Source organism: Vespa velutina, chromosome 2 (genome assembly GCF_912470025.1).
Source record: "Vespa velutina chromosome 2, iVesVel2.1, whole genome shotgun sequence".
NCBI classification, from domain to species: domain Eukaryota; kingdom Metazoa; phylum Arthropoda; class Insecta; order Hymenoptera; family Vespidae; genus Vespa; species Vespa velutina.
In genome coordinates this window covers 9,717,336-9,740,632 of record NC_062189.1, presented here as the reverse complement: position 1 = coordinate 9,740,632, position 23,297 = coordinate 9,717,336, and the positions used below count along the sequence as shown (strand labels likewise).

Genomic DNA, 23,297 nt, shown 5'->3' with positions numbered 1-23,297 from the left:
TTTAATAAATTTTTCATTCATTTTATTCTTAATTCCTTTAATAACAATGGTATACTACCAAAAATTGTAAAAATATATGTTTTTAGTAGTATACAATATTATGAATTTGTTTTACAAAACGGAAAGGTATTATTTAAAAAAGGTTGGGAATTACTGGCACAAAATATTCACATTTCCATGTCACGAGTACAACTGATTTGATACCGTACGACCGAGTTATTTTTATATTTTCCCTTATTCATTCGTTGGCTCGAATTTTTGCTTCATAATATAATTCGCCGCATTATCACCGCAGGTTCTTGCAAAATTTCTATAATCGCAAGACATTATATCGACTCTACCGATTCTATCCCTTTATATTTTATCTCGATTAAACCTCTCTCCGACGTAATAATTTTATGCATGATCGTACTTGTTACGTATTATTTTTTTTAGTTATTCCTAATGACATTTTAAATTCGCAATTTAACAATTTTTTATCTCATTCTAAAAGCTTCTAAGAAGCTTAAAAATCGAATTTAACTCGACAAAACTGGAACGTGAAGCAATGCCATTGCCCTTCATTGATACTTCTCTTCGAGTTTGCGCAGAATTCATCTCAATATGGATTCCAGAGGTGGGCAAGTCTTCCAGCAACGTGACAGTGATTTTAACCTTACCCCTAAAATCTAACTCGAATCATTTTATTCAAATAAGCCGAAATATTGAGCAATCCCATATCGGTGATATACATATTTGTACGTACGTAGAGGGTGAATTACAAGAAGATAATTCATTTTAAGTTTACAAAAAATAAAAGTATCAATGGTGCCGTAATAGAACTTTTACAGAAATCAATGTTTAAAATTTCATTGTGAACAATAAGATATCATCATCATCGCATCTAAATGTTTTATCAGTATCGACGACGTAGTTAATTGATTAGCTCATCAAAATATATATATATTGTATGTAGTTAAAGATTCATAAGATAATTACGTGACAATTTATATAATGTCCGAAGATTACAATTATGCTTGTGAGAGAGCAGAATTACTCGGTTTGCCTGTTCCCAGTTTCGAGGAATGGACTGAAAGTCAAAAAGCACAGGAGGCTGATCGTGCCGATCACGATGATGACGACGCGATCCTTCAGGTACACTGTGTCTTTTTCTAATAATTTTCCATATTTATTTTCATTCTTAACCTATCACTATTAATTATAAATCCTATATGAATATAAGTCTTAGAGAACGATTGAAATTTTCCTTTCACCCTGTTAAAAATAAACTTTAAAAAGAAGCAATAATTGTATAGCCATTTTATATTATAGAATTTAGACAAATCAGACGAGACTGTGCAACGAGTTAGCGGTGGATTAGATGAATTAAATAGCATCCTTAGTACAACTCAAAAAAAGATCAATAGATTTAAGGTAAAAATATCTTCAAAACTATTCTCTCCAAATAGAATTTGATTGAGGATTTAGAAGGAATATAAAATTATAGCTATATTTCTTTATGGAAATTGTGCAGACTGTTTGCGGCAGTCTGGGTACATTGCTCAAAGTGAAGGTAGGATCACGTGGTGGCACACCGAATCACAAATCAATGGAACGCAATAGAGCAAAAGAAGGGCAAGTAATGATAACTGCGGAAGAAGAAAGCATGACGGTCGATTTATCGGAGAACTCGAAAAATCCAATAATCTCCGAAGAAAGTAGCGAGATTATTACGATACCATCAAAGAAGATTGACATAAATGAAAAAATGGGATCGCATTTGGGTAAATTAGATTCTCTGATCACGAAAGCCGAAAATGCTCAATACAGTATGCAACATCAGACGAAGCAAATGAGAAAATTTTTAAAGTAATTTTTGAATCGAATTAAAGTTATCGCTGAAATATCTATCTACTTTCCTTTTTATCGAATGTTAACGCAATTTGTAATTAATATTTATAGCATTCGATAATCGGTTATTATTCGATCACGTTAGAGTTTGGTATATATGTATTTATATCGTTATTATCCATCGAAATATTTAAAATGAAGGCGTTATATCCGACAATTTGAAAGTTTAATTGCAATAAAGCAATTTCCGAGAATCGCAAATATTTTTATGGATCTATATGTTAATTGTAAGATGTAATTGATTTTATATAAGTACGGATTTATTAATTAACGACGGTGGTGATCCTTGTAGTTATTTATTATACCGTAAGGCGTAAACATCGTAACATTTGTTGCCAGATACGTTACACTCAACAAAGTTAATCGCATTAAGTTTTGTAGATGATAAACTTTCGCTGATACATTTTGATACTGCCGAGAAAAACCAATATAGAGATTAGAGTTATTAAAATCAAGAAAGAGGATAATTTAAAAACCCCATTAAATATATGTTTATAATTAATGAGCAATAAATAATTCTCATTATGCGTTCAAGAATTAATTACAGAATTATATGCTTCTGATTCGTGCGTACATCGATAAAGTTCTTAAAATAATCACTCATTACAATTCTATCCATATATGTGAATCTATATATATCGATAAAACGATATTTATAATAGTATAATCTATATAAAAACTTCTTCGCGCGCGTGAAACACCAATAAGGGTATATACCTATAATAATTATACATTGAAAGGCAAAGGAATGTATGGAAATGTCGATTATATCATACTTATTAAGAAAACGAAGCTTTTTTGTGCATATATAGCAATTCTTTCCTATTAGATACGAGAGACATATCTCATTGCGATGAAAAAAAATTAATCTTCCCATTAATTTTATACGTTATAAAACACGTAATGAAATAGAGAATTCTTTATACTGCTTAAGATGTTTAAATGAGTAATTCAAAAAGGCAATGGCCAAAAAAATGTCTTCGTATTTCATAATCTATATATCCACATCTTTGCAAGATAACTCGCTTAATATACGCATAAACGTACATGATTTACCTATTTATTGCTATTATAAGAAAACAAAATGAAACACATCGTAATGAATTTGTTGATGTGCGACGCTGTCATGGATTTTAACGAGACTATTTTTAATTACTTTGTTGTGATATGTATATAACGAGAAAAATAATAAAAATGGGCAATTGGACCTCAATAACTTTGAAAAACATGAAATACATATAAAAAACAAGAAAAAAAATTGTTTGCATATGTATAAACTTTTATAAATTTCATTAATAATGTCAGTTATTGTTTACATTGGGAACAATCTATAATAGGTATTTTTGAAAATATCATGTTATTTAGGAACTACATAAGTTTTCATGCTATGATGGACTAAATATTTACGGAATAACTTTATGTTTAATTATGTTATTTTCAACGATTCCGAAATTACTTTAATTATATTTACTTTAATAGAAGCTTGATTTTTAGACACAATCCCAACTAGCATTCCGATTGAATATTGGCATTTAGTCTAGAAGGATTACTACTCTTCCTTATTATAAGAGACAACTTCGATATCCTCATTAGATGTTGGCGGTTACTTGGAAAATGAACTTGATGCAGGTGAGTCCTTTCTTTAGAGCCATATCTCTTGATGGTCTTTAACTATCATTTTGTTATATTTATATCCTTTGGGCGAAGCTTAACATTAATCAATTTAACCGAATTTTAATACATTCGACGTACTGTTGACAACAATGGAGCAATATATCGCAGACAGTATTTTTTTCAAGGTCATTAGAGTCCAATCGTTTGTTTTTATTATTTTTTTTTTATATGCTCGTAAGAACAAAGTAATTAAAAACGAGCTTGTCAAAATTCATAAAAGCGTTACTCATCAATTGATTGATCCACATCATTGATTATATCTAATTTCTACGGAATACAACCAATGTTATAGATAAGCCATCTTGAATTTCTTAAACCGTTCAAAATTATCGATGAATTCAAAAACAAAAAAAATATCTATAGATAAAAATCTGTTTTTACGTGATAGATACGTTACCAAAGAATACGTGTAAAAAAATTCATATAAAAAAATATAGTGTATTTATGAAAAATAGAAGATTGGTTCTAGATCTCAAAAATCAGCAGAATAATACAACAAACTTTCTAAAAAATCATATTAAAATTGTATTATTTTTACGTGCTTGCACTTTTTATTTCATGAAGATTGTATATATATATATAAATATATTATATAAGATAAATAATCATTTGAAAAAAAAAATAACATGTTAATAATTCATAAACACAAAAATTAGGCAAAATAATATGAATTATATATAACATGATTTCGTTGTTACTTTCTGACAATAAACACATTTTTTACGTATATCAATTATATTGACTAATTCTAATTAGAACCAAAAACAATGAAAGAGAATAATACAAAGCAAGTGCCGTAATCATTATAATACGAAAACATTGTTTTTCTTAAAATTTGGATCGATCGTGTTAAATTAGAACGAATCGTGGAAACACAAAATTAAATTTTTTGTTTAACAAGTTAAATCAAAATCATGTGAAAAAAGTATGTGTAAAAACAAAAGTAGGTGTACACTCTTTTTATTATCAGTTTTTCTATGAACGTTCAATAGGTTCACGAGTTTCGATTATTGACGTGGCAATTCTTTATTTTTTTAATTTTCGATGCTCATAATTCGATTATTGACGTGGCAAATCTGACATATTCGCAAGTTTTACAACGCGTTGGCTTTTACTTCTTTATATTCAACTCTATCGATTTTTATTAACATCACAGATCGTTCGTCATTCCAAGGTAAATCGTTCACTTTTCTTCTTACAATTCTGAATCGATTGCAATAGACGAATTCTGACCGATCAATTAATCAGATTAAAAAAACAAATCTGTTAACGATTATACCAAATATTAAATCAAATACGATATTTTCAATAAGGATTTAGAGTTTAGATTATTATTATGAATGGAATATTTACGAAAAGTAAAAGAAACAGTAGAAAATAGAATATAATCTTTAAACAAACACATGTAACCTTATAATTAAATATAACCTTATAAACAAACTTCGTTTGAGGTTGAAGCTGCAGACATCGCCATTTTATCCATTTTTACTATGCAGGCTCGCATATTGTGTGTATATATAGTGGAAAATTACGAAGATTTGATGTTATGTGTGAATATTGATACCATAGACTTCGATATTCTCTGAACACATATAATGCCATATACTGAGGATTATATAAAAAATAAACTAATCACAAAATTGAGTGCTTCGCACGTGGTATGTATTAAAATATTAACATATTCTATTTGCTTTTTCTCGTAAGTCTGTAACGTACTATAACCTCAAAATTTACAGTGTGAACATAATATCGTTATTAAAGTACCGATTGTACTTAATTTAATCCATCAGTATAAGATAATTTTGAAAAAATGCTGCGTGGATCTATGCAAGTAGTTCTCATCTTTATTTTTGCACTCATTTTAAGATGGTGCGTTACTTATCATTCGTACAGTGGCCAAGAAAAACCTCCTATGTATGGAGATTATGAAGCTCAACGACATTGGCAAGAAATAACTCTAAATTTGCCTGTCCTAAAATGGTACGTCAATATGACGGACAATGATCTTGAATATTGGGGCTTAGACTATCCTCCCTTGACTGCGTATCATAGTTTCTTATTAGGTTATATCGCTAATGCGACTAATCCATCGTATGTCCAATTACACAAATCTAGAGGAATATCTTCTCCAGATCATAAATATTTCATGAGAATGACTGTTCTTTGTTCAGATGCTATGATTTTTTTGCCAGCAATGATATGGTATGTTATGAGTGTGCAAACAATAAAAACTGCTCAAACAGAGTACAATAACTTATTTGAAAAAAAAGATTTTATTCTCTTAAGCACATTAATTTATCCTGGTATCATAATGATTGATCATGGTCATTTTCAATATAATTGTATATCGTTAGGATTTTTTGTAGCTGCTGTAACTGCTATTTTGAATGATTCTTTTATTAAGAGTTCATTTTTATTTGTATTAGCATTAAATTATAAACAAATGGAATTATATCATTCTTTGCCCTTTTTCTTCTATATACTTGGAAAGTGTAGAATTAGTAAGACTAAATCTTTGTTTTTATCGGTCTATATACTAATTTGTGTCTCATTAATAACTCTAATAACATTTACTATTATTTGGTTACCTTTCCTTAAAGATTGGAACACTTTTTTACATACGATTTTACGATTATTCCCATTTAACAGAGGTATATTCGAAGATAAAGTTGCTAATGTATGGTGTACAATTAACGTTCTTTATAAATTACGTAATATCTTTACAAATGAGCAATTAGCACAAATCTGTTTGATAATAACAACAATTGCTATTCTACCGATTTGCATTAATTTATATATATTTCCGAGAAAAGAAAAATTTATAATTTCTCTCATAAATTCAGCCTTAGCATTTTTTTTGTTTTCTTTTCAAGTTCATGAAAAGTCTATTCTTTTGGTAGCAATTCCAGTATTACTTCATTTTCATAATGAACCTTTAGCATGTTTTTGGTTATTATTAATTTCTCATTTTAGTATGTTACCATTGTATATAAAAGATAATTTATATCTTGTTTACTTTGTAACAATAATATTTTATTTTATTTTTATCACTTGGATATGGTCAGATCTATTTGTCTATACAAATGAATGTGATAAATGTGAAAGAAAATTGTGTAAAGCAAAACCAAATAATCAGAAGACATCAAACTATAAAGTCAAGTGCAGTAAATTCTTTTTCAATTTTATATCTAACTTAAAGTATTATTATGGATATAATTTCATTATAAAAATTTTATTTTACAGTTCTTTACTAGGAATATTAATTTTATCCTTTTTTATTCGTTATTTAAAGCCACCTAAGAAATATCCAGATCTGTTTGCATTATTAATATCTGTATATTCATGCATTCATTTTTTTCTTTTCTTTTTGTATTTCTGTTATAAACAATTTATACTTACAGATAATAATTCTGCAATCAAATTAAAAATACATTGAATCATGTTTTTCAATATAATGTATCGCTTATTTTTTTTTATTTAATGTTTTCTATGTGATATAAAAATGATATTGTATAAATGGTTAAATTGTAATTTGTCAATACAAAGAAATAAATATGCAGTTTAAAAGAAATATAATAAAAGAAATCTTGCACCGTTTTCATATTTTATATCTATATTGATTATAATTGAAAAAAATAAATATTAATATTTTTATTTAATTTATTGAAGGTTATACAATTATAGGAATAACGATGTTTAACGTACTTATAAATATGTACTATGCATTAAAATTTTAATAAAATGTCATTTATGGTAGTATAAAATAAATTTTTATATTTTGAATATTCTATTCATATACATAAGCTGCAGTGAACTTTGATCTGTTATCCAACTTGTGTTTGAATAATGAATATAAAAGTAGCTTTGGTTCTAGATTTGAAGTTCTAGTTCCAAAGTTCAGTTGTACATGAATAATTTTATGTAGTTATTGCAAGTGGTATATAAAAATAACTTTCAAAGTTAAATCTTCAATATGATTGTTTTACTGCAATGTATTTACATGTGTTCATAAGTATTATTATTATATTTTAAACAGTTTTTATTTATCTTAGTCTAACCATTAATATTTTCTTTCTTTCAGGAGGTAACCGATCAATCTGATGGTTGTGGTGCTAAGTTTTCTGTGGTTGTCGTTTCTAATGTATTTGAAGGCAAAACTTTGTTACAACGACATAGGTAGTATTTTATTGTTTTTTTTCTTTTTCCTTTTAATCGCACATAAAAATGTGCAATGTAATTTGATTTGTGATATTTATATATGTATGATATTATTTTTAAATTATATAGGTTGGTAAATTCAGCTCTAGAAGAAGAATTGAAAACAATCCATGCATTTTCACAAAAAACTCTAACATCAGAACAGTGGAAGAAACAACAAACTTAATTTAATTTAAAAATTGCAATAGCAGTTTTTTATTCAATAGTTTAAAGAAGAAGCTATTTCTTAAAAATAAATTTTCAATTGTTGCTTAATTGTTATTGTTATGTATCAAGACTTAATGATACTGTAACATAACGTACGTTATTTAGTAAAAATTTTTATATAAAAATGATCTCATTTAAGGTATCTGCACCAGGAAAAGTTATTTTGTTTGGAGAACATGCTGTAATGTATGGAAAGACTGCCTTAGCAGCTAGTTTAGATTTACGTACAAATTTAAAATTTCAAGAACTACAAGAAGTAGAGAAAATTATGAAATTAAACTTTCATAACATAAATTTGGTTGTGAATGTACCAATTCAACGTATACAAACATATATTTCTATTTATAAATCTCATCAATTAGAAAATAATCATGACAATTTTTATGATCATATTCAACAATTCGTACACGATATTGGATATAATAATCCACATCAAAAATTAAGTTTAGAAGCATTTTTTTATTTACTCATATATGTATCCAATAAAGAAGAAATTGATGTAAAACCTGCAGAAATAAATTTGAATACAGAATTATCAATTGGTGCTGGACTTGGAAGTTCAGCTTCATTTGCAGTTTGTTTGTCGGCTTGTTTTCTTCATTGGTCACGTTTGCAAAAGAATATCTATAAAACTTTAGATATAATCGATTTGAAATTGATATCAAAATATGCATTTGAATGTGAAAAGATTTTGCATGGTACACCATCTGGAATCGATAATTCCATTTGCACTTATGGATCAATAATAGAATTTAGAAAAAATAATTGTATGAACTCAATACTTAATGTAAAGAAAATGAAAATTTTATTGGTAGATACTAGAGTTCAAAGAAGCACTAAAACAATAATAGATAAATCAACGAAATTGAAATGTATGTATCCTACTGTTATTGATTCTATCATGGATTCTATAGACAACATATCAAAAGAAGCACTGAAAATTCTTAAACAAGATACAAATCAAATTCAGAATAATAGTAAAAGAAAATGCGAAGAGTATGAAGAATACAATCAATTAATGGTAAGAAAATGATATAAATGCTCTGTTGGAATAAAAAATATATTCATATTTTTTTTTTAATTTCCAGATGCTTATCAATATAAATCAAAGTTTATTAGCAGCATTGCAAACATCTCATTCATCATTAGATAGAATATGCGCAGAAGCTCAAAATTATGGATTTGGTGCTAAGTTAACAGGTGCCGGCGGCGGAGGACATGCTTTTGTTTTATTACCACCAGATACGCAACCTGAAATCATATCAAGTATTTCACGAAAATTAATTGCAGATGGTTATTGTGTTACATTGACAAGCTTAGGTGGTGTTGGTGTTTCAATAGATGAATAAGTTATTATTTTTATGATTATTTTATGAATATCAATAAATAAACAATTTTGTTTTGTGTTATCTATATTATATTTATTTATTATATTCAGCAGCTTAAAATTTACACATTTATAAATATGGATGACAGATTTACTCATTATTTTTGGAATATATTTATGTACCTTAAATACATATAACAACATTAAGAGCAATGTAATGGTTCTTATAAGGCAAATGTTTACTTATTGTGATGTATTTTATAATTGAAAAAGTATGATTCACAAATATTTATCGATTTTTTAAATATATAGATAAAATATGGTATATTTTATTCTTGTGGTGGTAACATTAAAAAATATACAGATTGATTGAATACATAAGAAATAAATGCCAGTATTCGCATAAAAATAACAGAATTATATAATAATACATATATGTATAATTATTACTAATTATTAATAATCAATGCATAAAATAAAAAAGTAATAACAATATTTTGTTTAATTTTCATTTTCTAATATGTACAATTTCAAATAATTACATACAAGCTGGTGTTTGTTTTCATTCAATTTGCACTTCATTAAAGAAATATATAATCGAAATTAAGATATTATTTTATATCACATGTATATGTATATGCAAACTACTTATGAATATGTAGATTAATATACAGTGTTACATAAAATTAAGAATATTGGTTATAACATAATAATAAAATAATATATTAGTAATGGCTATGAAAAAGTATACAATGAAAGAATAATTTATGATACATAAATTAAATAAATCTGAAGAGAAAATAAATTATTATAAATAAAAATGAAGAAATGAGCAAAATATGTTTAAAATTTGAATTACTTCTAAATATACTATAAAATTATAACATATCCAAATAAAGTATTTCCTATTTTACATAAAATACGAAATAATGTCAGAAAAATGCAAGTAAAGTATTATATTAATGCCAGCATTAATAAAATCACATTAATTGTTTTCTTATGTTTATAATAAATCGATAATATCAATGATAAATTATACTTTTTTTCTTAAAAATTGTTTCTTTAAAATAGAAATATAAGAACAGATGTAGTAATTCTTATTTTAATTAACTGCAACAAACTTTCTAAATAAAGAAGATATTATATTGTTTGAGATGATATTAAAAATTGAATTAAGTGATGAAAATTCTCGACGAATTTAATTTGTACAATTGAATAATTATTACTAAATATTGTTAGGTGCATACACCGTTACGTTGTGGAGATCGCGATCTTCGATGTAAAACAAGTTCAGAATCAAGAATATCGTTACTTTCTCTGTTATCTGTGTAATCATTTATTACAGTAATATCATTTTGGCGTTCTTCCAATTTAGCTTCTGTGATCCATTCAGTTATTTCATTCGTATACATTTTTCGTTGTAAAACCTCTCTGGTACGAGGTCGCGAGCCAATAAAAAGAGTAGTGCCCTGCGTAAGAAAACCAGATATTATTTAATGATAATATGCATTTGAAATAACAAACTGGAAATTAAATTTGAAAGACTGCACAATACTTACGCCAATAACTAAAGAAGATCGTAAATCCTCGAGAAATTGAACATCTTCTATTATACACTGTAATTCATTCCATCTTAATTCTACTTCCTCGTGTAACATTTTTTCTTCTACAGAAAAATAATAAACGATAATGCATATACATTGCATAATTTTGAGAGTTAATATTATATCGCTGTATAACTTACCATCGTGTTTTGATGTTGATCTTTTATACTGTATCCTAAATCTAAATGCTTCTAAGAAACTGGATACCACGATTGTAAGGACGATCATGGTTATCAAGTAAAATGTCATAAAGTATGACCGGGTATACATACCAACGGTAAAAGCATATGCATTCATTAATATGAACCAATTGTTAACAACAGTCAATTCAAAAAGTGTCACACTACTTGCTATTAAATTATCAAACGTATTGAGATAATAATATCCTAATGCTGTACTTTCATTAGCAGAATATTTATAAAAATCCTCTACAGTTGTATTCCTAATAAAATCAAATATACATAGTTCAAACATAGCGGCAATAACGATGCATACTTATCATAAAGTACATATTTTTAAAAAGATAATAACTTAGTGTTATACGTACTTGCAACAATTTCTCATATCATATCCAGCAAATAATTCCATTCCAATGATAGCAAAGAAATAGTATAAAACGAGCATAACAATAGCAGTGGAACACATTAGGGGAAACAATATAACAAGTGTACCGAACACATCTCGATAACGCTTTTTTATCTTGAAAAGTCTTAGAAGCCTCAAAGGTCTGAACAATACTAAGAACGTAGTATTTGGAAATAAAATAAGTCCACACGCAGCAACTAGAGTCATAATTGAAGCTCCTAAATCAAAAAGATTCCATCCAGAACTAAGATAACGCTTTATCCCAAGGCCCAATATTTTTGCTAATGCTTCTGATACAAACACTGTAAATTATTCTGTAGTTATTAATTATATTCATAAAACAATAAAGAATAGTAATTTAGAATCAGAAAAGAAATATTATTCAATACATTTTCTATTATTAAACTTACAACTTCCAAAAAGCAAAGTATCCCAACAAGCTGCAAATTTGTGAGATGATATTTGAAGATTTTCACTTGGTTGTATCAATCGAATTATCATTGCTATTCCATTTCCTATAATTATTATGTCTATAAAAAAAGAATAATATATATTTCTACTATATGAAATATTACTTTATGCACATGTTTACAAACGTTATTGATTTATCTACTTACATACTAAACTTTCAAAGTATGACCATCTAATAACAGTATGAGCACCAACACACAGTATTTGTAAAGGTTGCCATGCTGTATGATACCACGGTATATTAGAATATTCTACTTCCCATTGAAGCATTGTGGCATCATACACTACTAAGAATTCTTCAGAATTCAATGCACCACTTCCAGAGATATTCATGTAACGAAACATTAAAACAATATCTCTTGTGGCTGTAAAGTATTGAAATAAAAAAAAAATATAAAATAATAAGACTATAAACAATTATAATAAAACCAATGATATAATATTGATGTATCATTTTTTTAGACTTACATTTATGTGGTGCATAATATCTCATTAAGCCTTCAAATTGACGAAATTTCATTTTATCTGGATTTTGCTTTGAAACTAATAGTTTAAAAGCATGTTGACAGGCCTTTCTTTTATGTAAATATAATTTTTTAAATTTATCTCGTTCTGCTGATGTAAATGTTTCATTTACAACTGCTAGCATTAAGTTCATCATTACATATAACATGGTAGATAAATATGATACAAAATATATCGCATACCACTTATTTTTTGAATAAGATGGCATCATTACGTCTGGAAAGCTGAAAATTTTAATTAATATTAAACAATAATAATTTATTACCTGTGCCGGTGATTATGACAGTAGGTTAAGTCAAAAAATTAAACTAATTTACTTTACGATTTATTTTATATTACAATTATTTATATTTTAATAATCTATAATTAAAAAAAAAAAAATAAAAAAATAAAAAATGTACTTAATTTGGTAAATATAATTACTTTAACTTTATTTGGTAAATATAATTCTGTTTTTATTTATTTTGATGGTGAATTAAGTTACTTTTCAGTATACTTCATTTTTCTGAAAAAATGCCTACCTACTTGCTTAAAACTTTTAAAAAACAGTTATATTGTTATTGATAAAGAAAAAAAAGTTAATTGTCAAAAAATTTAACATAAAAATGTATGAACAACCTTGCTTTGTTAGTACGGGAAATCCCATTTTCTAAGAGCTAAAAGAATTTTGTATAATTAATATGGAGAATCTTAATATTTTATTTTTGTACGAAATTTTTAACCATTTGAATTGAAATTTAATTAACGGCTATGTGAACCATGAACGTCTATTTAATTTTTTACTAATTATTTCTATATTATTCTAATATGGGTTAATTATAAAAAAAAAGAAAAAAAAAAGAGAAAAAACTTAATGAATTTGTTACCATACTTTTCATTAATTTTTCATGATTATTTTTATATTTTCAAAATATCACAAAAAGAAAATACCATTATTAAAGAAGAGATCTTTAGTATTATCCTAAGTTAAGTTAACATGATTATAATTAAACTGTCGTTTAAACTTCCTTTTATGAATAAAACTGAAATGTTTTTTTGTAATGTCATTTGAAAGATATTTGAATAATTCTAAAAATAGTCTGTCATATGAAATATCAAAAAACATATCTTTACAAGATATTTGTAAAAAGTATAATTAATAAAAGATTTACATTATAATAATAAATATTTCGGAAAATATTTCGCTACATAATGGGAAAATATTTTTTATTTATAAAGATTTAAATATCTCAATATGAAAAATATATGATTTAGTCTACTGCCATAATTATCGGCACACATGTAAAATATGTATTAATTCTGATATATTATAAATTAAATATTTAATTAATATAATATTTAAAGTAATATAGTAAGATTAAATATTTAATATATTAGACAGGTATCATCTTACTTACTTCGCTGTGGTGAGAAGAACAAATAAGCTTACGAAACTATTTTCCAATGTAGAAAAATTTCTATTCATTTCAGAAAACATATAATAACCCAATACTGTATAGACAGATATGAAAAATAAAAGAAGTCCTAACATATCCAAAATTGGTGGTAACGTTAATAATATCTGTCTTATAAATCTTCTAACACCACCACAGTATTTTGTATCTACTAAGAAAATGGGTCTTAAAGCTCGTGTTACTCTAAAATGAGAAGACTGCCGCACTAGAACTACCATTGCTTCTAGGAACATAATAGCTAGAGTAATACACTGAAACAGAAATTAGAATATAATATTTTAAAACAAATAATGAGCACATAAAGAAATCTATGATTCCTCTAATAGTATACATATTTATACCACACATTTAAATAGTGTAACAGAATATTTAATGTATCAGCCATTGGAGACTTAAGTGTTTGAGATTTTAATAAAGTTGCATAATAACAATGAAAATTAATCTATATGCTAATAATGTACATATGTATATATCAAATTATTGCACAAACTTTATTAATGTAATATCTTTCATAATATTTCAATCGTAATAACGTGTTACCATTTCAAATGTTCCAATTTCATTTTTTCTTAGAATTATTGTACTATTGAACTTTACTTGATATGAAATAAACGGTTAGTATACATTATTTCATTATTACCATTGTAATCATTAAAAAATTTAATACTTGATATTAGTTTGCAGCTGCCTTTCCTTATCTTTGTTTTTACTCTTATATTTTTGACAAGAATTATTATCAGAGATAAAAGCTTTTTTATTGCAAATACTTTTTAATTTATAATATAAAATAATCTAACTATAAATTGTAAAAAAATATTGTATTTCTTACCTTTATCATTGTACGTTTATGTTTTAGCATAGTTCCCCATCCGATCCATCTAAGTTTCAAAGCTAATTCTATACCGATAGTAATTAAAGCAAAGAGTTCTATTGTACTATGAGCCCACACAGGCATCTAAAAGTATTTATTCATTATTATTCTCTTGTTGGATAAAAGTAAAATGATGCTTTTATTATTACTTTTCATAACTTACTTGGAATAACGATACAGCTGGTTCTTCAACAAATGCTAAAGCTAATAGAATAAGAGATGTTAATAAATCTAATCCATAATACCACTTATTATGAACTAACAGATATGCTGGTAAATCCTCTGGATGTCTAGGATGTGAATCAAATTTTTCATTATTTCGTCCTTCCTACAAACATAAATTTATACAATTTACTAAATAAGATATTTAAATTACAAAATTTCAATAATATATTTATATTTTAATGAAAATTTGTATAAATTATATAAACTATTATATTAAAGATTAGTTTGCACTAAAAATATTATTTTTTTATATATTAAAGAAATTATTGTTTAGTGAAATTAAATTCTGATATTCAAAATACTAATACTTCTAAAAAAATAGCAGCTTCATGATAATTCATTTCCCAGTGCATATCAATGTCCAATGGTTCTCCTTGAGAAATAATAGTAGTATCCTCCGGAACATTAGAATGATCCATTCCATCAACATATAATTTATAATTTATTTTATTAGAATTTCCAGTTTCATTGAAGGATACTCTCACATGACTTTCTGGGGAAGATAACATAGATCCATATTCTATAAGAAGTTAAAAGTAAATAAAGGTATCTGTATAGAATTGATATTATCAACATATAGCATTCGTCATAATTGATTAAGTTTAATTGGAAAGTTTGTTAGGAAAACATCTATATTGTAAAAAGACAAATTTTAATTATATATACTATTTTTTCTAAATAATCTATTTTTTCTAAATAATCATAAATTATGAAAATAACTATAAATTATGAAATTTATGAAATATTTTAGCGTCAAATAAAATTGAACGATATCACCACATTCTTACATTTTACTTTTTATGTAAAAAAAAAGAAAACGAAGAAAAAATATAACAATTTGTATATCCGTGCGTATATACGTAACGCGTAAAGGTTGCTTTAAAAATGTAACGAGAGTTCGTAATCGTTTAATTTTTCAAGATTTTATTACCGTTAATATCGATTAAATACGAAAGGATTTTTAAGTAAGATCACTTATAGGATGACTCACTTTGGGTAGATCCATGAGAAATGTCTTGTTCCAAAGATTGATTTGTGTCATTATTAAAACGTTGATAATTAGCAGCGTGTTCATCAGCTCTGGAAGACATTTAGCACTATGTCACATATATCACGCGCGTGACTTACACACCTTTCTTGGTACTTTATCGTAAAGCAAGTCGATGTCACTATCACGGTATATAACTTATGGAGTTGTCTGTATCAGTCAAGTGCTTGTCGATATTTGTTGACGATCGTTGATGCTCGATACACTCACCAGCTATTATACATGTCACTCGCGCGACGTCAGATCGAATTATGAGCAATTACGAAATTATGAGTAGGGGAAGAGCAGGAGAGAGGGAAATATATAAGTATCGTATTATATCCTGAGAAAAGAAATATCATTGACGAAAACTTATATCATTTATCAAAACTTTTGATAAATTCTTTACTTAAAAATTATTTAATAGAATACTTTCTCTTTTATTTCATTATACTTTTTTGTTCGAATTTTTCTAAGAATTAAATATTTTTCGTTGAATATATAAGAATAAAACATAACAAAATTTTTTGTAATAGTTTTTTTATCGGGCACTGTAAAACATCTCATATACGTACATTTTACAGATAAATGGATTCATAATTAATTATAAAACGTATAAAAGATAAAGTTATTTTTTATTTTTATTCAAAAAGTCACACATACAAGATAGTTGTAACTGTATATTAGAATTTTAATCTGTGTGGATACTGACTGCTTCGCAAACCAAACATAGCTGACATATAAGTGAACAATAATTTCTTGTCTTGATTTATCTTAATCGCTTCTATTATATGTTTATCCACTGCCTTTTGATCAGCTTTTCTTTGATTGCTTGGCTTGTATTCTTCCTTCTTTTTACTAAAAATATCACCCTCTTCTTTCTTTGCACGTTTGTCACGTTTCCTTTTGAAATATTCATCGTTTATGTGTTCTGGCAATTTAAATCCAGAAAGATCAATGCGTGTAGAAGTCGCTATGATATAATTCTGATTAATTCTACGCAGTGGACAACCATTAATGAGAAATGGACCTAAAACATAAATATTTATATTTATTGAGTCTTGTAGGAATAATAAAATCAATTAAAGAATAAATAAAATTAATGTAATAATAATAATAATAAAAAAAATATATATATGATTATCTATATACATTGTTATGGATAGAATTAACAAGAACATAATATTAAAACCAACCTGTAACTAATAATAATCCAGTTTTCAGCTGTTTCAAAAAGACAACACGCTTTCCTTTGTGTAATCCAGCTAACAAAATGCAAATAGTTCCTGGAACTAAAGAAGGCCTTAAGTATCGATGATGTTCACGGAAGCACTTCTTGGCATGTCGTTTTGTAATAGGATCTGCTGTAGGATAATATGCTCTCCTCTTTTTCAACAGAACAATTCGTTTCTCTCCATTCTTATCACCGCCTATTTCTTTTTCACCCGTCAATGGTTTTTTAAGTTTTATCTATACAATACAATTTTCATATATTCTTTTCAATATTTTATAAATAATATATTTATATATTACTATATTACTTACGATTTTAGGTGTCTTTTTATCTAAAAATTTGTAAATAGCTTTCTTGTGATACATGCGTGAACGACTAAATCTGTAAACACCATTTCCAAGATCATAATTTCTTGGCTTCCTAGATTTCTTCTTGCTTTCCTTTTTGTCCGAAATAGCTGCTGGCGCAGCTTTTTCCGGTGACTTTTTCTTTGTATCCGACATCTATGGGAATATAGAAAACCTTTACACATTATAATCACAGTTTATAAAATCTGTTACCTAAGGTAATTTTAGGTTAGGTTTATCTACGTTGTATTTATAATAAACTTTTAAAACAAATTTTTATATTGTAGAAAAAAGCTTTGAGTATTCAAATTATAATCAAAATAATTAAATAAATAGCGTAAGACAAAACGTCAAAAACATTCTGGCAAGACTTTCTTACACTTTCTTTAAAATTTTAAGAAAATTGCTTCAGAACAAAAAAATATATTTTAAATTATAAAAAAGGGATACAAAAGGTAGAATATTTACTTAATAATTGGAACATACATACGTTATAATTATAGGATTTCTTGGATAATTTTTAATCGTTCGACTAGACACATTCTTACCATAAATCGAGCGGCTGAAAGAGGTTGCAAAACAGCTCCATCTATTAGGCCTTCAATGAATGGAAAGCTTAAGTATCGACATCTATATCAAAAGTTCTTAAAGGTTGTTCACTATCTTTTGTTCAAAGCATGTATGACTTCAGCGATAGGTACGGACCAAATATAACGGACGAATACAAATGGAGAACACTGTCCCCACCATGCTTCTATCGTATCAGTGTATAAGCTTGTTGGTTATTTCAGTATTATTGAATAGAGTAAGTAGTTTAGTAGACTGTGAACTCACTTTTCATTCTCTCATATGTATATCTTTCTCTGTCGTAACATGCGCATTCTCGCAGCGATTCGTGCTATATACGACGTCGATACGCATAATTTTTACAATAAATGCATAGAAAATAATAAATATAATTAACACATATAAGAATTAATATATAAATCTGCAACAAAAAATAAAAACTTGTCGAATATTTTCTTAAAAATAATTAGTGAATACATATATATAATATAATATATATAATATTATTTTAATTTACAAATTAAGAGTTCATTTCCATATTATCTATGAAATAGAACTCCTAGCGCTTTTTTTACGTGGCTTCTCCTGTAGGACTAGTCTACTAGTATACTATTTCGACTGTTACCACTACTACTGATAATAATAATAATAATATATAATATAATATAATAATAAAAATGTACTTAAATATAATTTATATACATCTAGATATTATTTAATACATTGTATATTATAATAGTAAAGACAATTAGCTTCGACTGATCATGACTAGGAAATAGTATGGAAACAAATGCATAACGATCATAAGGTAGTAAGACAAGGAGAAATGATAGCGGACGAGAACAAAAAGAAACGTTTGGTACTTATCTTCATGTCCTTTATATTAGACATATCCATCGATGGGCGGTCATATATCGAAATTGTCAAGAACGCTGACAAGGATTTGTTGAATTTGTGTGTCAAACCATCACATAAAATGATACATTTTTTCTTCTTTTTTTTATCATAAATTACCGTCATCATATGTCATGACATACAATATATTTTTCTGTTTTTTTTTATTACTGTTTTCATTACTATATTATTACATTACATATTATTATTATAGTAATAGTAGTAGTAATAATATGAAATGAACTCCTAAAGAGGAAAACATAACAAAATAGCATTTGAAGAAAAATCTCGTAGATAATGTAGAACTTATGTTTCGATCTTTATTAAAAATAATATATAATATATATGTTCACTAATTATTTATTTTGAAAAAATAATCAACAAATGTATATACTTTATATGCATTTGTCATCAAATAAAATTATATTGCTGCTGTATCCTATCTAGCGCAGATTATTGCAAAATTCACGTCAGCCATCAGTGGGGAAAATAAATATAAGAAATTGGATAGTAGCAACCTTACTAAATTATTAAATAAAAAAAAAGAATAAATTAATTAATTATTTTCGTTTACATCGATATAATAAAAAAACTACTGGAATCATTCAGCTTCGAAACCTAAAGTTTCCTGAATTACGAATCTAATTGCTTGCCAATGTGCTACATGACACAATGTGCTATGACACATTGTCATCAATGAGAACAGAAGTAATTCTAAACCAATTTTGGTGAACAATCTAATTTTAAAAGGAAAGGTTTAATCTACAGCGCTAAATTTCCTGAATTTCAAGAAAGCTTTTTATTTGTGCATAAACTATTCTCGAAAAAATACCATTTTCTAACATGATTTTTTTTTTAAAGAAAATAATACTTCTTCAAAATTCAGGGTAAACAGCGTCGTAAAGTAAACCTTCTTTTTTAAAATGAGACCTTGTTCATTAAAATCGGTCAAGAATTACGCTTGTTCTCATCGATGGTGTAAATCATTAAAAAAGGATAGTGAACACCCTTAACACTAGGTTTACGGGACCCGTCAATTTGACGGATTTCAAACTTTGAAATAAAATATCCAAAAAACTATAGCATTAATTTTAACTATTCTATATTGTAAATTAATTATTTCATCCAAAGAATTTATACACACAATCATTTTTTTCCTAAGCCTTCTAAATTTTGAAATTTGTGTGTAGTATACTTATCTCCACGAAACCCGTCAAATTGACGGGCTAGCTGATAAAAGTGAAAAGCCGATTGTATGGTCTGAGTTTTAGTCTTTGTCTTCATCTTTGTCTTTTTGTCTGAAATCGCTGATCTTATCGCCGAAGAAATCTCTAAAACAAGAATGATTGTTGTTCAGTATGATTGTTGTAGTGACCGAATAAAAACGTTTTTCAAAGACAGTGTGTAAAATTTTCATTTATTGTAAACAGTCTCCGTTTATCGTATTTACAATAGGGTAAGTGAATTTGGGCACAATATTTTTTTATTTTTATCAATTCCCCTTCTTTTCTATCATGAGTAAATCCAGGAGATATAATAAAATATTAAACAAAATTGTCAACATCAATGAAGATTATTCTGAGGATACCTCCGAAGAAGATCAGTATGAATTAGACCAAAGCGAAGATGAGAGTTAAAGTTCTAAATATATTGAAAGTGGAGAAATAGAAGGATCTTCGGATAGTGAAGAGGAAAACTTCTTGAAAGTGTGCCGTAACAAGAAAAGAATGTGTATTCTTTCTAATTCTGACTCAGAGGATAAGAGGACGAGCATTCCAATCACATCCCAAAATGTAATGAGTGAAATTGAAATCGTAGTTGACGGGACATAGTGGATAAAACTGAAAGCAGGCGGATCTGGGGGTAGGACGCCCGTTCGTATGATATTCAAGGATATCGCAGGGCCTACTGGCTACGCCAAGAAAAATATTATGTTGGGTTGTGTAACTAGTGCTTTCGAATTAATAATTGACAGACATATAATGGAACATATAAAAGATTGCACTGAAACATCGAGTTTAAAAAAAAGACTGGACAATCACAGTTGCTGAGTTACGTAGTTTTTTAGGAATTCTATATGCCCGGGGCGCATATGAAGCGAGATCATTGAAAGCTTTATGGTAGAAAAAATGGGGACCCACTTTCTTCGCTAACACAATGAGCAGAGATAAATTTACAGAAATTTTGAGATTCATACGCTTTGACATAAAAAACCAACGATCCAAAAGATTACAAACAGATAAATTTGCGCTGATATCCGAAATATGGAACAAATATATAAGTAATAGTCAGGCTTGTTATAAGCTATATGAAAACATATCGATTGATGAACAATTATTTCCAAGGAAAGCCCGATGCGGGTTTACGTAATACATGCCAAATAAAACTCATAAATTTGGCATTAAGTTTTGGTTAGCAGTTGACATCCAAACAAAATATATTTTGAATGATTTCCCTCATGGGAAAATGGGAAAGATGAAACTCGATGCTCAAAATCATTGGGCGAGTTTGTAACATTAAAATTAGCCGAACCATATCTAAAACAAGGTAGAAATATAACAACTGACAATTTCTTTACAAGCATCTCGCTAGCTAAAAAATTGCTTGCAAAAGAAACAACCTTGGTTGGGACCATCCGAACTAATAAAAAAGAACTGCCTAAACCAGCGAAGGAAAAAAGGACAAGATGACTTTGTTTTCCTCACATTTATATAAGTCGGAAAACTGCACATTTACTGTATAAAAAAGTAAACCTAAGATAAAAGTCCTTCTTCTAAGCACCAAACATACAAGTGTACAAATAGAAAATAATTATAAACTTGTTCCAGAAATCATTACTTTTTATAATAAAACAAAGTTTGGTATAGACGTCGTTGACCAGATGGCACGCAAATATAGTGTGAAAGCAGGTTTCCGATGGCCCCTTCAAGTTCTTTTCAATATTTTAGATTTGAGAGCGATAAACGCGTGGATATTATATAAAGAGTGCACCAGATCGAAAATATTCAGAAAAGAATTCATTTTGTTTAGCCGAGAAATTACATGAAAAAGACAAGGAGAACATTTGCCAAAGATTGGACGCTTCATTTCTGTAATCTTCAACGTTAAAAGTGCGAACAAGTTGCCAAGTGGGCTACTACAAAAAAAATAGAAGCAATAATTGTTGTATATATTGCAAAAAGATTGTATGCGGAAAATGCATACACAAAATTTAGTATATTTGTAAAAAATGTGCTCAATAAATATGATTACTCTATTTTAATGATTACTCTATAGTTAATATTATTGTTATCATTTTCGTGATAATTAAAAAAAAAGGCTTTTTACTTATTAATAAATTATTTAAACGTAAAGCCTAATATTGTTCAATTCAGACTTAACTTAAATATATCAATTTTTTAAAGAAAATGAGTATTTTCGTTTACCCGTCAAATTGACGGGTGCTCATAGAGATAGGTACATAAGAAACGCCCGTAAACCTAGTGTTAAATACTTTGTAAAAAGAACGAGAAAAGCGTTACGCTTGATATAGTGAGACGATTATTTTCAAATGTAGATTTACTGATTAAATGTAAATGAAATACAACAAAATATATGCAATTAAAAATGTCTAAAAAATAAATAATGGTTAATGGATCTCTGTTAAATAAGTGAAGAAAATATTTCTTACGTATTTCAACGCTTAAAAAGTAACTATAAAAATTTTAAAATCTGAAGTTTCTTGAAATTATGTAATATATTTTATATACATAATATATATATATATATATATATATATATATATATATATATATATATTTTTTCGTTTTTTTGTCGTTTAAAAGATAACAGTCATGTTATATTCATGGATCAGTTACTATTAAATAATTTATATGACTTTCTCGGACAAAAAAATTAATTTTCTTTTTTAAATGTTCTGAAAGTACATAATTTCAAGAATATTTAGTTAACAATTTAAAAAATAGGTGAAGTTAGAGCTATAATAGTAGAAGTATAGCGCGTTCAGATTATGGTTTTAAATTAAACTTTTACTGTTATGGTTTTGATTAGTATATTCCTGACAAGTTACTTTTTCTGGTCGTATGTCATATACTGTTGTCATATAAGATGTATAATAATATACAATAGCATAACAATATAATATAATTTATGATGTATATATTGCAATGCAGAATAC

The 23,297-nt window shown here is 27.1% G+C and overlaps 6 protein-coding genes and 2 pseudogenes across 13 annotated transcripts; 6 read left to right on the top strand and 2 right to left on the bottom strand.

Annotated features, from left to right (window-relative positions):
• The first annotated feature begins 622 nt into the window (after positions 1–622).
• Positions 623–3,116, top strand: LOC124946625. Its single transcript, XM_047487529.1, has 3 exons — positions 623–1,134; positions 1,312–1,413; positions 1,514–3,116. Exons 1-3 carry the CDS (start codon positions 994–996, stop codon positions 1,850–1,852), a joined length of 582 nt encoding a protein of 193 aa, XP_047343485.1. The 5' UTR covers positions 623–993; the 3' UTR covers positions 1,853–3,116.
• Positions 3,117–4,531: 1,415 nt separating this feature from the next.
• On the top strand, positions 4,532–7,992 carry LOC124946626 (probable dolichyl pyrophosphate Man9GlcNAc2 alpha-1,3-glucosyltransferase). Of its 4 annotated transcripts, XM_047487534.1 has the most exons (4): positions 4,532–4,738; positions 5,061–5,222; positions 7,646–7,740; positions 7,852–7,992. In XM_047487534.1, exons 2-4 carry the CDS (start codon positions 5,160–5,162, stop codon positions 7,946–7,948), a joined length of 255 nt encoding a protein of 84 aa, XP_047343490.1. In that variant the 5' UTR covers positions 4,532–4,738; positions 5,061–5,159; the 3' UTR covers positions 7,949–7,992. The 4 variants fall into 4 exon arrangements, with proteins under 4 accessions (XP_047343490.1, XP_047343489.1, XP_047343488.1 ...); XM_047487533.1 differs by lacking the exon at positions 4,532–4,738 and having other exon boundaries at positions 4,745–5,222; XM_047487532.1 differs by lacking the exons at positions 4,532–4,738; positions 7,852–7,992 and adding an exon at positions 5,431–5,766 and having other exon boundaries at positions 4,745–5,222; positions 7,646–7,716.
• LOC124946623 (dolichyl pyrophosphate Man9GlcNAc2 alpha-1,3-glucosyltransferase-like) lies at positions 5,773–7,095 on the top strand. The gene has a single exon (XM_047487527.1). It carries the CDS (start codon positions 5,774–5,776, stop codon positions 6,998–7,000), a length of 1,227 nt encoding a protein of 408 aa, XP_047343483.1. The 5' UTR covers position 5,773; the 3' UTR covers positions 7,001–7,095.
• Positions 7,993–8,092: 100 nt separating the features above from the next.
• Positions 8,093–9,402, top strand: LOC124946624 (mevalonate kinase). Its single transcript, XM_047487528.1, has 2 exons — positions 8,093–9,010; positions 9,078–9,402. Exons 1-2 carry the CDS (start codon positions 8,114–8,116, stop codon positions 9,336–9,338), a joined length of 1,158 nt encoding a protein of 385 aa, XP_047343484.1. The 5' UTR covers positions 8,093–8,113; the 3' UTR covers positions 9,339–9,402.
• A 963-nt stretch (positions 9,403–10,365) lies between these two features.
• LOC124946618 (two pore calcium channel protein 1-like) lies at positions 10,366–16,347 on the bottom strand. Of its 3 annotated transcripts, XM_047487513.1 has the most exons (12): positions 16,043–16,347; positions 15,360–15,571; positions 14,990–15,154; positions 14,785–14,910; positions 13,899–14,206; positions 12,445–12,725; positions 12,123–12,341; positions 11,916–12,035; positions 11,468–11,807; positions 11,061–11,362; positions 10,876–10,982; positions 10,366–10,785 (listed from the first exon to the last, which is right to left on the bottom strand). In XM_047487513.1, exons 1-12 carry the CDS (start codon positions 16,140–16,142, stop codon positions 10,552–10,554), a joined length of 2,514 nt encoding a protein of 837 aa, XP_047343469.1. In that variant the 5' UTR covers positions 16,143–16,347; the 3' UTR covers positions 10,366–10,551. The 3 variants fall into 3 exon arrangements, with proteins under 3 accessions (XP_047343469.1, XP_047343466.1, XP_047343467.1); XM_047487510.1 differs by having other exon boundaries at positions 10,876–11,362; XM_047487511.1 differs by having other exon boundaries at positions 10,876–11,362; positions 15,360–15,544.
• A 347-nt stretch (positions 16,348–16,694) lies between these two features.
• LOC124946504 (60S ribosomal protein L6-like) lies at positions 16,695–18,346 on the bottom strand. Of its 3 annotated transcripts, none has more exons than XM_047487264.1 (4): positions 18,208–18,346; positions 17,624–17,815; positions 17,275–17,548; positions 16,695–17,108 (listed from the first exon to the last, which is right to left on the bottom strand). In XM_047487264.1, the coding sequence occupies exons 1-4, from the start codon at positions 18,208–18,210 to the stop codon at positions 16,762–16,764; spliced, it is 816 nt and encodes a 271-aa protein (XP_047343220.1). In that variant the 5' UTR covers positions 18,211–18,346; the 3' UTR covers positions 16,695–16,761. The 3 variants fall into 3 exon arrangements, with proteins under 3 accessions (XP_047343220.1, XP_047343221.1, XP_047343222.1); XM_047487265.1 differs by having other exon boundaries at positions 18,150–18,262; XM_047487266.1 differs by having other exon boundaries at positions 18,146–18,227.
• A 2,288-nt stretch (positions 18,347–20,634) lies between these two features.
• On the top strand, positions 20,635–21,188 carry LOC124947132 (annotated as a pseudogene).
• A 618-nt stretch (positions 21,189–21,806) lies between these two features.
• On the top strand, positions 21,807–22,335 carry LOC124947133 (annotated as a pseudogene).
• Positions 22,336–23,297: the final 962 nt, after the last annotated feature.